This window comes from Enhydra lutris, unplaced genomic scaffold (genome assembly GCF_002288905.1).
Source record: "Enhydra lutris kenyoni isolate GAN:26980312 unplaced genomic scaffold, ASM228890v2 scaffoldscaffold1, whole genome shotgun sequence".
In the NCBI taxonomy this organism is placed as follows: domain Eukaryota; kingdom Metazoa; phylum Chordata; class Mammalia; order Carnivora; family Mustelidae; genus Enhydra; species Enhydra lutris.
Genome location: NW_019154085.1, coordinates 41,426,951 through 41,438,403, shown reverse-complemented (window position 1 = coordinate 41,438,403; position 11,453 = coordinate 41,426,951). Strand labels below are relative to the sequence as shown.

Sequence of the window (11,453 nt, the reverse complement as noted above, 5' to 3'; positions counted from 1 at the left end):
CACTGTGTCCTGTGGCAGAGAGGGGCAGCCTCCAGAGGCCAGCCCACGGCTTCCCCGCTGGCCAGTGGCATGTCCTCAGACAGCATCCTCTCCTAAGGACCGTGGTCCTGACAGCCCCTCCACCCCAGTACCACTGATTGACTGAGGCCGAGCTCCCAGCATGAGCAAAGAGCCCACTGATCTCTACACGAGCAGCTTCTTCAGCTCCACTGGGGCTGCGTGAGGCCTGGGACCCTGCATGCCCTCCAGCACCCAGGGGGGGACCCGCTGCTGCTCTGAGGAGCCCACATCGGGCTCACCTTTGTAGTGTCTGGGACCCAGACACTACACAGGCCCACCCTGTGTTCTTTAGATTATCCAAGGACTTTGTGGGAGGGGGCCCCCGGCTGATTCTGAGGGCAGTTTGCTCTTAAGACCCAGCAAGGACCTCGGCTGAGTGCTGAAGGCGCTGGTCTACGAGGCCCCCAGAGACGGGACTGGGGAGCGAGCGTGACTCACCCGCCAAGCGCCGATCTGCCAAGACTGCTCCGACTCCTGGATCCTCTCCTCAAAGTCATGGAGCACATTCAGCACTGTCTTCACCTGGCCGCGAGCACACAGGCCAAAGCACAGAATCACGCCCTGCAGGGAGACCGCCCGGCTGGAGTGAGGGGGGGGGGCCAGGGCCACAGGAGGACCCCCACCCCTGCACATACGTATACACATGGCACACACACACCAGTAGACACACAGGCACGCGTGCACTCACACACACTCAAGCATGCCTAGGCCCATAACCCCCTAGGGTCAGAGGAGTCTGCTGCACAGGAAGGGGCTGCAGGGCCCCCTCACCTCCCGGTCAAAGTCATTGCCATAGTCTGTCTTGTACAACAGGTCCAGCAGCAGCACCTCCACCTTGTCGGCCTCCAGGCCCGTAGCCAGCGTGAAGCCCAGGGCCCGATACAGAAAGCCCTGGAAAGGCAAGGGACAAAGGGAGCCTCAGCCTCTTGGCTCTGCCCGTCAGGGGTCACCTCCATGGGGGGCCCCCTACCCGACACTCTCGATTGTCTGTTTCAATGCGCAGATACCTACACATTTCGTAGAGTCTTTGAAATAAACATTCAGGTGTTCTGGAGGGTTTTATATTATAAACAAGTGTTTGTGAGAGTGTGGCACCTAGGGTTACCTGGCAGCTGCTGGAGTAGAGATGAATGATCTCAGCGGCGTACTATAAACACGAGCGTATTCTAAACACTGGGGGCCAAATTTCCTTCCTATAGAGGTTGAATGAATTTCCCTTCACACTAACAAATTCAAGAGCACCTGGGGACAAGCCGTGCTGAGTGCCCTTGCACATTCTCACCATCTGGTCTCTGAATCCCTGCCTGTGTTCTTTGCCCATTTCCCATTGACTTATTCTTCCTGTTTTCCCTTTTGCTCGTGAGAGCCTCTTGTGTGTATTTGGAGAAACCACAAGAACAAACATGTCTTGTTTCACTTAACCCACATAACAATTCCAGACGGTAGATACGGTTGCTGTTTTGGGAGATGGAAATGCAAGTGGGAGGTGGTAGAACCGGGATTTTTAAATCAAACATTGTCTGGGGCGCCTGGTGTGGTGCCTCAGTGGGTTGAGCATCTGACTCTCAGTTTCAGCTCAGGTTCTGGTTTCGGGATCATGAGATCGAGCCCCTCATTGGGCTCTGAGCTCAAGCACAGAATCTGCCTGAGGATTCTCCCTCTCCCTCTGCCCCTCCACCTGCTCCCTCAAAATTAATCAATCAATAAAGTCTTCAAAAAAAAAAAAAAATCACGCATCGTCCCAGGCTCCTTTCTTAAGGATCAAATACCAGAAGCCTCAACCAGCAGATCACTCTATTGCTGTATTTCTCCCAAGGGTCTCTGTTCCTTTTTTTTTTTTTTACTTATTGCAACTTCTTTTGTCACACAGAAAACATTCATTTTCACAGAGGAAAGTTGTCTTTCTTTTCCCTTGTCTTTCTTGGTTTCCTTTATGTATATGAAGGCCTACTCTGTGTCAAGATTGAAAGCTATTTGTTGATGTACTCTGGTCATTCACCGTTTTCTTTCATTTGGTACACTTCAATCTTTGATCCGTCCTGAGAGAGTAAATCCCTCCTTCGTGAGCTTTATTGTCAATATGTTCTGAGCCATTGTCTTCCACTCGTTCATTCAGGTGAACTTGGAAATAATCTAGTCAAATTCCATAAAATTGTCCAATGTCCACAAAAACTCCTTTTGGAGATGTGACGGGGAAGTACCTTGTACGGCAGTTTAATTTGAACAACGTGGATGCCTTTCCAACATGGAGACTTCCCATCCGAGAGCAAAAGATGCGTCAATGTCATCTCATTTCTCTCGTTGTTCCTGCACCTCCTTGTCATTCCGTGCTCCTACGCTGGTTCCACATACGTCACTTCGTCAATAATGCCTTTAATTACATGTTTACATTGTGTCGCTACTTGGAATGGGATCTTTCTTCACTATATCATATTTTTGTTTTATTTGTTTCTGGGAAAGAGAATGGTTTCTGCATATCAGTTTTGGGAGAAGACTAGCTCTGACAACAGGGGCTGCAGTTCTGGAAGCTACTGGGGGCCACCTTGCATACGGGGAGGTGCCGGCTGAGCGATGAAGAGACAGGAGGGTCCTGGTGAAGTTCCCTGAGCCACTGTATCCAACTGTGCCTTCTTGAGTTTTCTAAGCCAGTAAAATCCTGCTCACTGATTTACTTTCCCTAAGCGAGGTAAACGATGGTAATACGGTTGAATTCTGTGCATTTCCTTATTAAATAATATATACTTTTTCTTTCTTCTTTTCTTTTTTTTTTAAAGATTTTATTTATTTATTTGACAGAGAGAGAGAGAGAGAGAGATCACAGGTAGGCAGAGAGGCAGGCAGAGAGAGAGGATGAAGCAGGCTCCCTGCTGAGCAGAGAGCCCGATGTGGGACTCATTCCCAGGACCCCGAGATCATGACCTGAGCTGAAGGCAGACGCTTAACCCACAGAGCCACCCAGGCACCCCTTTTCTTTTCTTTTTAAAGGGACCCAGACCCCCACACGCAGCCCCGCATTGGATGTGTCTGGAGTCTTGGAAGCTTGACTGCCCTACATTCTGTTATAAAGGAACCTCGAGTGCTTGTTTGGGGGCTCCAGCAAGGGAGAGCAGTTATTTGCATGCTCTTGACCCAGCAACCTTGCTCCTCCTCCTTGGAGCAAGGTCATCTTCTTGGGCCAGGCAGGCAGCTTCGGGAGAGACGCGCATGGAGCAATGAGGGAGGACGGGGTTACCCAGCTAACCAGCCAGACAACCTGAATCAACCCCGGCGACCAATGGGGTGACAAATGTCATAGCCAGATCACCCTCACATCCTATGTACAACTTTCTTCTAAATGGACGTCTGTCCTTATACTGACATTGGATAAAATCTTAAACCTACACATGTATGTTTAGCTATAGAAGAGTCTCTGTAAGATAGCCTTGCTTTTTGTTATTTTACCTACTCACCTATACAGGCTATCTATTGGAACAAACACAATTTTGGGTTGACACCCGTAAGAAGCTTTGCTTAAACATCTCTTTGAGATATAGTTCACATACCATAAAATTAACCCACTTAACGTTTACGAATTCAGTGGTCTATTCACAGAGTTGCGCAACCATCAGCACAATCTAAACCTAGAACATTTGGATCAGTACCCTCCCCACACCAGAGAAATCTCGTACCTCTAACAGTCACTGAACATTTCCTGCAGCCTCTTACACCCACTAATCTACTTTCTCTCTCTAAGAAGATGTCTATTCTGGACATTACAAGTAGACAAAATCATATAGTATGTGGGGTTTGGGTCCCTTTGCATCTGGCTTCTGTCACTTAGCATGATGTCTTCAAGGGTCATCCTTTCTGTACCATAAATCAGTACTTCGTTCCTTTTAATGGCTGAATAATAGTCCATTGTACAGATAGACCACATTTTGTTTATCCTTTTGTCCACTGGTGGGCATCTGGGTTGTTTCTACTTTTTGGCTATATGAATAACACTAGAGTGAATATTTATGTATGAGTTTTTGTATGGATGTATGTTTCCGTTTCCCCTGGGAATATACAACTCAGAGCAGAATTCCTGGGTCATATGGTAACTCTGTATATAACACTTCAAGGAACTGGTTTTCCATTCACACCAGCAGTATATAAGTGTTTGCACTTCTCCACATTCTTACCAACACTTGTTATTATCTTTTGTATTATAGCCAGCCTAGTGGGTGTGAGGAGGTATGTCCCTGCAGCTTTGATTTCCATTTTCCCTAATGGTGATAATCTTGAACATTTCTTCACGTGCTTATTCATCATGTACGTACCTTCTTCAAAAAATATCTATTCATATCATTTGCCCATTTCTGAACTGGCTTTTTTTTTTGTTATTGAGTGAAAAGAGCTCTTCATATATTCTAGATACAAGTCTCTTACCAAGGACTTAATTTGCAAATATTTTCTCTCATTCCAAGGGTTGTCTTTTTGTTTTCTTGATGGTTTGATTTTCAGCATAAGAGTTTTTATTTCTGATGATGTTCAAGTTATCTATATTTTCTTTCTTCACTCGTGCTTTTGGTGTCATATCTAAGAAGGCTTTGCACAAAATCAGCTGACAGCAAATGTGAGGTTTATTTCTGTACTTTCTATTCTTTTTTTTTTCTATTACATCAATCTGTCTTCCCATCCTATGCCAGTACTATATTGTCTTGTTTACTGCGGTTGTGTGAAAGCAGTCTTGAAATTGCAAAATTTGAGTCCTCCAACTTTGGTCTTTCTCTTAATCATAATTATGTTGGCCATTCTGGGCCCCTTGTATTCCCAAATGGATGTTAGGATCAGCTTGTCAATCTCTAAAAAAAAAAAAAGAAAGAAAGAAAGAAAGGAAGGAAGGAGGGAGGGAGTGTGGGTGGGAGCAACAGAGGGACAGAGGGAAAAGGAAGGGAAGAAGGAAGGAAGGCAGGCAGACAAGCAAGAGAGAGGAAGGAAGGCAGGCAGGCAGACAGGTGGACAGGCAGACAAACCACCTAGGGTTTATGACAAGGATCACAATGAATCTGTAGAGACATTTGGGGAGTATGCCATCTTGACCATATCGTCTTCCAATCTGAGAACATGGATCCTTTCCATTAATTGAGACCTTCTCTGATTTCTATCAATAATGTTCATAGTTTTATAAAGACAATGAATGAAATACACATGTGACCATGAGCCAGTAGCTGGATGGGTCAAGTGTATACAACGACATCCAGCAATCTGCCAGTGGGGTTGGGGACAGCTGAAGGTCGTGCTCCAAACCTCAGCTTGCTTACTCTTTCTTTGTCCCTTCCTGACCTCATCATCTTCACTTCCAAGCTAGAACTCAGCAAGCCCTTTAGCCTTCTGTGGTTCAGTGTCATCCCCATCATTTTCACTATTTGTCAAAACCTGTTCAGACATCTCGATTCTTGCCTATTGGACTCTGCTAGGAGACCCCATCAGGTGGAGAGCAAAGTGAGAGGATCAGGAATCTGGCTGCTGGAGAAGAGATCCCCCAGCTTCAACACAGCAGTTTCTTAAAGAAAAACAAAACAGAAGAAGACACAAAAACCCACTGGCCTAGACCACCAATGTCTCCTCACAGAACCCTGTAGACAGCCACGGGTGCAGCTGGTCTCACACACAGTGCGAGCCTCCATTCCACCGTCCCTGGAGGCCCTTCCCTGTCTGAACTGCTCTGACACTGTGAGCACAAACCTTCTCCAGGGAGGGGCTGTCGAAGCTTTCAATCTGGTTGTTCAGCTCCTTGCTCAGACGCAAGCTCCAATTGGAACCTCGGGTCTTCTTAAGGGAATTTCTCAGAAACTGAGGAGGCAGAAGATGTCACTGGGCAATGCCATATATCCCCAGTCCTGTTCTCTCCCAAGCTCCAGGAGCACTGTGTGACCTTGAGCAGTGACTCCCCCTCTCTAACCCCCTTCCCCAATCTCTAGATTGCTCAACCCATCGAACCCTGACCCAGTGCTAACATTCTGTAGGCCTGGGGAACAGCTGTGGTTTTGGGGCTGGAAGGAGGAGGTCACCCCTATGCTGCTTTCCTGAACATTTGGTCCCTGAGGATAGAAGGCTCTCTGTTCTCCTCTGCTAATGGATACAGCTGTAGACATGCTTGGCACGCCCCCGCAAGTTTTCTTGGGGATGTCCTTAAGGGACTCCTAAACTCTCCACACATCAACCCCACCAAGGGGCCTCCCATGCACTCCTCCCCTTTCTCCCGACCCAACCTCAGCAAGCAGGATCACGTCTTTACCTGAATCAGCTTGTCCTCCCAGGTTTTCTGATTCCAAGTAAACTCAGTATGTTCTGCAGAAAGAAGGTCCACACCTGCTGACTTCTTCAGCTGCTCCTCTTTGGATCAGCCTCCTTAGTCAGGCACTCAAGCCCTCCATGGATGGTCTCAGCACATGCTGCATTTCCCTCCCCGCTTCCCCAAAGACCCAAATAGGCCTCACGGGTCTACCCTGAGCTTTGGTTCCTGCTGCTCAGTCCCTGTGATTAGTACTCCAGCATGCACACTGAGAGGGGAGCTGACTTGGGCTTGGTGCCCCGGATGCCTCACCTCCCAGGTACTTGACCAGCAGTGGGATCTCCAGCTCCCACATGTCAGCCATGGAGGGTGCAATGCTCTGTCTCAGGGTCCTCAGGAGGTTGAGCATGGCTATCCCTCGGCCCTCCCCCTTATAGGGGGATGACATCAGCACCTGGGGAGCACCAAGACTCCAGTGGGGCCCTGCCCCAGGCTGGGCAGTGCCAGGCATTTTGTTCCCAGAAAGAAGAAGAGGGGTAAGATAGTGGGCTTTCCCCCCACCCCAGGCTTCCACGGAGTGTGGATTAGTGCCCATAGTCAACATAAGGAGGAAATCCGGGGCACCTGCGTGGCTCAGTCATTTAAGCATTTGACTCTTAATTTTGGCAGGTCATGATCTCAGGGTCATGAGATCGAGCCCCATGTCAGGTTCTGTGCTGGGCATGGAGTCTGCTTGGGATTCTCTCTCTTCCTCTCCCTTTGCCCCCTCCCCACTCTTTCTCTCCCCCTAATAAAAAAGAAAAAAAAAAAAAAAAGAGGAGGACGAGAAGGCACAGGTAAATGCCTATGAAGGACCCCTGGGGGCAGGCAGGCCATTGGCAGTGTCCTGGAGTTGCTTAGGGGCTGCTCAGAGAATGAGCAGAGGAATCCAGGAACATGTCCTCACCGGGTCCCAGGGCATCTGAACACACTGCCCCTGCCACGTCTACCCAAGAGGAATGGAAGGGACCCAGAAAGTTCTGTCCTCTCAAGTGTCTAGCTCCCTCCTCCCACTGGAGGCTTCAGGAATTAGGAGCTCAAGGGAGAGGGGCCACAGACAATGGCCTCAGTCAGGCCAGGGCATAGCCTGGGGAGCCACTCACCAGGAGACGGGCCAAGAGTTTCTGGGGTGCAGGCAGGTCCACTGAGGAAGAAGGAGATGCAAACCTACTCCAGTTGCCCAGTTCATACCAGGACGGGCCCCCAGACCCCTAGGGCCCATGCCCCTGAGAAGGGCTCTGCCCTGGAAGGTACTTCCCCAACATCATCCCGTTGCCCCCAGAACAGAAAATGGGTTAGCACAGGGACCAGTGATATGTCCATAAGGAACCTCATTTTCATTGGTTTAGTCTGGGAAGAGGAGAGAAACAATGACATCATTAGAAGATGTCAGGGGGCGGCCTAGCCCAGAGTCCAGGTAAGGTCATGAAGAAGACCCTCCCCACCATTTGCCATCCCTCGGTCCTGAAGGGCTCCTAAAAATCACACCCACCACCAGCAACGCCCATCCAGCAAAGCTCCAGGCCCATGGGAACAGCTCCCTTGGAAGAGCAGTGTCACCCCTCTGTTGGGGGAGGGGAACTCGGGGAATGAACCGCCAAAGCAGGTTTGCACAATTTTAACTCATCCTCAGACACGGTAAGGGTGGGCCTTCAGCCTGGCTGTCTGGGATCCGACGGCTTCCCGGAAATAACGGAGCGGCTACTTCCCGGGACACCAGTAGTCCACCTGCCCTATCTCACCCGCTATGGCGGGGAGGCTGCCCACCGTGCCTGCTCTTGCCGGCCACGCTGGCCTCCACGTCCTTGGTGTGGAGCTGGCGTTCCGCCAGGTTTGTGAGGCTGATGCAGATGGGGGTCAAGGCCTCCGTGTAATCCGTCTCCATGATATAGCACAGGAGCCTCACCCAAAATTCCTGGGTTGCGGGGCAGGGAGGAGGAAGCGTTAGCTGGGGCACCCACGGCCGTGTAGGAGACCCATCTCACCGCCGCACAGCTCGCCTGCTCTAAGCAGCGGCTCAACAGATTGGAACTCCCATTACCCTCCTCAGTACCTCTGGTCTTAAGATAGGCTGCCCCCCGGACAGGGAGCATCTAGCCCAAGTCCTCACTTAAAGGACAGTGATCCCCTCCTTGTGCTATGATGGCAATTTTTTCCTATTTTTCTTTGCTACATCACACTGCGTTGCCATGAAAAGTTGGCACATTTGTTCCTTCTTCAGCCTGTGCCCTCCTTGGGGTTATACTGAGCCCTTCGAGCACATGGCCTTCATGTCTTCATAGTAGGAACTCACTGGATGCTTGTGGAATTAATCCATTAAAATCATCTCTGCACACACACACACACACACACACACACACACACACACCTGGGCTGAAGGGGCTTTAAGGAAATTGACACATTTCCTGCTCTAAGTCAATGGATACATACTGAGACCCACTGTGTGCCAGGCACCGCCTTAGCCCCGGGACACTAAGTTCCCACCAAGGACCCAGCTCTGGAACCAGATCTTCAAGAACAAGAGCTCAGGCAATGGGAAGATGAGGGGCCCCTCCAGACATCCCAGACAGTGGGAACAAGAGAACAAGAGCGCAGAACCCTGGGCATGCCCCATCCTCCCCGGAGCCCGGGGCACAGGGAGCATCAAGCTGTCAGCTGCAGGGGCCCCACCCAGGGGGCAGCCCAACCCAGGGGGCTGCAGGGATGTGGGTCACACTCACATTGGTCATCCCACTGACGGAAGAGGTTATGATCTTCACGGTGTCCATGGTGACTTTGTGGACCATCTTCTCCTCCAGGTCCCTCTGATAAAAGCTCTCTCGGTGATTTGTCTGGAAACCAGAACCGAGGGGGTCCCTGCTCGTGGGCCGGCAGGGACTTGCTGCAATCTCGGGCATGGTCTCCTCACGCCTTTGAGGCTCCATGCCCAGATACTGGGTCTCCAGGGTTTTCTAGATGTACTGCCCACGCCTCTACCTACAGCTCGCCATGAGCCCAGGCACTGGTGTCCTGAACGTAGATGGGTGCAGAATCAAGCACGGGGGCAGCAAGGAAAGGAAAGGAAAGCAAAGGAAAGAATCTTTCCTGAGGCTCTGGAAACCACTTCCCAAGAGGAGCTGCACCATGGTCCGCCTATCAGGGCCACTCACCAGCTTGTAGGTGGACAGAGTCAGCTGCATGGACACGTACTTCAGGCCCCAGCCTTTGATCCTGTCCTGGTAGCCAGACAGAGCCAACTGGCCGATGATGCGGAGAATAGCCATCCTCACCTGAGGGGACAGGGCGGTGGACATAAGGGAATGGGGTGAGCTCCATGGTGGGGAGGCTCTGCACCTAACTCCCAATGCTGGCCCATGAGGCAGCTAGGAATTCGGAGTGCTCTGGGTGTGAAGAGGCCTCAGAGGCAGTAGCCCACTCCATCCACCACCCCCTGCCCCATCCAGAGAATCCCATTGGGCAGCATGACCAGCCAGGAGCCTTATCTCCGTTCTCAGGCAGCCCTGGTGGGGACAGCCTGACTCTTACCCTGGGCTCCCCAGGCTTGGGCTCAGGCTTGCTATGAGGGCTGGCTGTCCTCCCTTGACAGCCTGCACATTTTTGAGAACAGCTCTGCCTAAATCTCCAGCCCAAATCCCTCCCCCACCCCATCTCACACCCTCTCCCGTCAGTGCAGACCCTCCCCTTCCTGGACCTCCCCTCCCCAGAGGACGTGCAGCAGCGGCCTGCAGGGCCTACAACCAGAACTGAAGCTACATTGCAAGGTGGCCGTGGCTCCAGCAGAGTCTGGACTGTGGGGTTTTTTAGCCTTTATTTGGAGGGTACAGGGTGTCTCCCTCTGCTGCCTTGTTCAAATGCAATAAAGGTTTTACATAACCCTTAGGCAACCCCGTGGCTCTGGATGAAACCAGATTCACTCCGCCTCTCCTCTGTCTAGGGTGGTGTCTGAGCTCCTTCATTGGGAAACTCTGGGTCCTCGATGCGAGCAAGTGTCTCAGGAGCAGGACCACAGCTCCGGGGGCGCCTGTCCTCCAGCCCTGCTCAGTGCTGGTCGGGAAGCTAGGCTTCCCATCAGAGGGCCTTCAGCAGGTGGCCCCTACCCACAGAACGGGAGAGGAGTGAAGGCCACCCACGGGACCTCCCTCTGCTTCCCCACAGAGTGTCTCAAACACCAGCCCGTTCCAGGTCTCTGCCCTGTTACCTTGAAGCGGGTGTCAGAGAGGGTGTTCTTGACAACCCGGATGGCCAGGTAGATGGTCCTGATGTTCATTCTGGGCTCTGAAAGAGGAAAACCAGCCTGGAGGGCCACCAGCCTCAGAGCTGGGCTCTCAGGAGATGCCCGGGAGTAGTGAGACTCCCAGAGCACCAGGCCCACCGGCCACCTTCCCCCCAGAGCCAGACGTCAGGTAGCTTGTGCCTCCTGAGAGCCTATGACTGCCACCACAGCTCAGGGACACCTCCCTCAGAAGCCTCACTGGCCACCTCCTCATCCTCTCAACCTGTCCCACCCCACCTGGCCGGGGAGGGCTTTGTTTCTGTGCCTCAGTCCCTTGGCCTCTGCTTTGTGATCCTCTTCAGAACCCAGGTGGACTGTCCTAGAGAGCAAGTCTCCACCTTCGAGTCCTTCAGGGGGGCACACAGGGCCAGGCACGCGGCGGGCAGGCACAGGCTGCAAAGCACAGCAGGGCAGAGGCTGCTGGGTTCAACTCTTGTGTCAGCCACATCCTAGCCATGTGACCTCAGGTGAACGCCTCAGCCCTTGCTGCCTCAGTTTCCCTACCTTTAAAGTATGGATAATAATAGGGTGCCTGGGTGGCTCAGTCGGCTAAGCGTCTGCCTTCAACTCAGGTCGTGATCCCGGGGTCCTGGGATCGAGTCCCAGGTGGGGCTCCCTGTCAGCGGGGAGTCTGCTTCTTCCTCTGCCCGCCCCCCCCCACCCCACTCATGCTCGCTCTAGCGTGCGTGCGCGCATAGGCACAAAAGTAAATAAAATCTTTTTTTAAAATGTGGCCCATAATAGTACCTCTCTCACAGAGCTTCTGTGAACAATAATGAGCCAACACAGTGCTTGGCACACAAGGAAGTACTTCGTAAGTGC

General features: G+C 51.6%; 1 protein-coding gene across 1 annotated transcript in view; it reads right to left on the bottom strand.

Annotated features, from left to right (window-relative positions):
• The window catches only part of LOC111144395 (maestro heat like repeat family member 2A), a 43,535-nt gene that overhangs the window by 20,402 nt on the left and 11,680 nt on the right, over positions 1-11,453 (bottom strand). Inside the window, exons 12-21 of the mRNA XM_022498668.1 lie at positions 10,557-10,633; positions 9,508-9,627; positions 9,079-9,189; positions 8,126-8,273; positions 7,462-7,502; positions 6,632-6,773; positions 6,323-6,375; positions 5,770-5,877; positions 832-951; positions 499-621 (exon numbers count right to left, since the gene is read on the bottom strand). Of these exons, the coding sequence (XP_022354376.1) occupies positions 499-621; positions 832-951; positions 5,770-5,877; positions 6,323-6,375; positions 6,632-6,773; positions 7,462-7,502; positions 8,126-8,273; positions 9,079-9,189; positions 9,508-9,627; positions 10,557-10,633 (1,043 nt within the window). The remainder of the gene's footprint in view (positions 1-498; positions 622-831; positions 952-5,769; positions 5,878-6,322; positions 6,376-6,631; positions 6,774-7,461; positions 7,503-8,125; positions 8,274-9,078; positions 9,190-9,507; positions 9,628-10,556; positions 10,634-11,453) is intronic.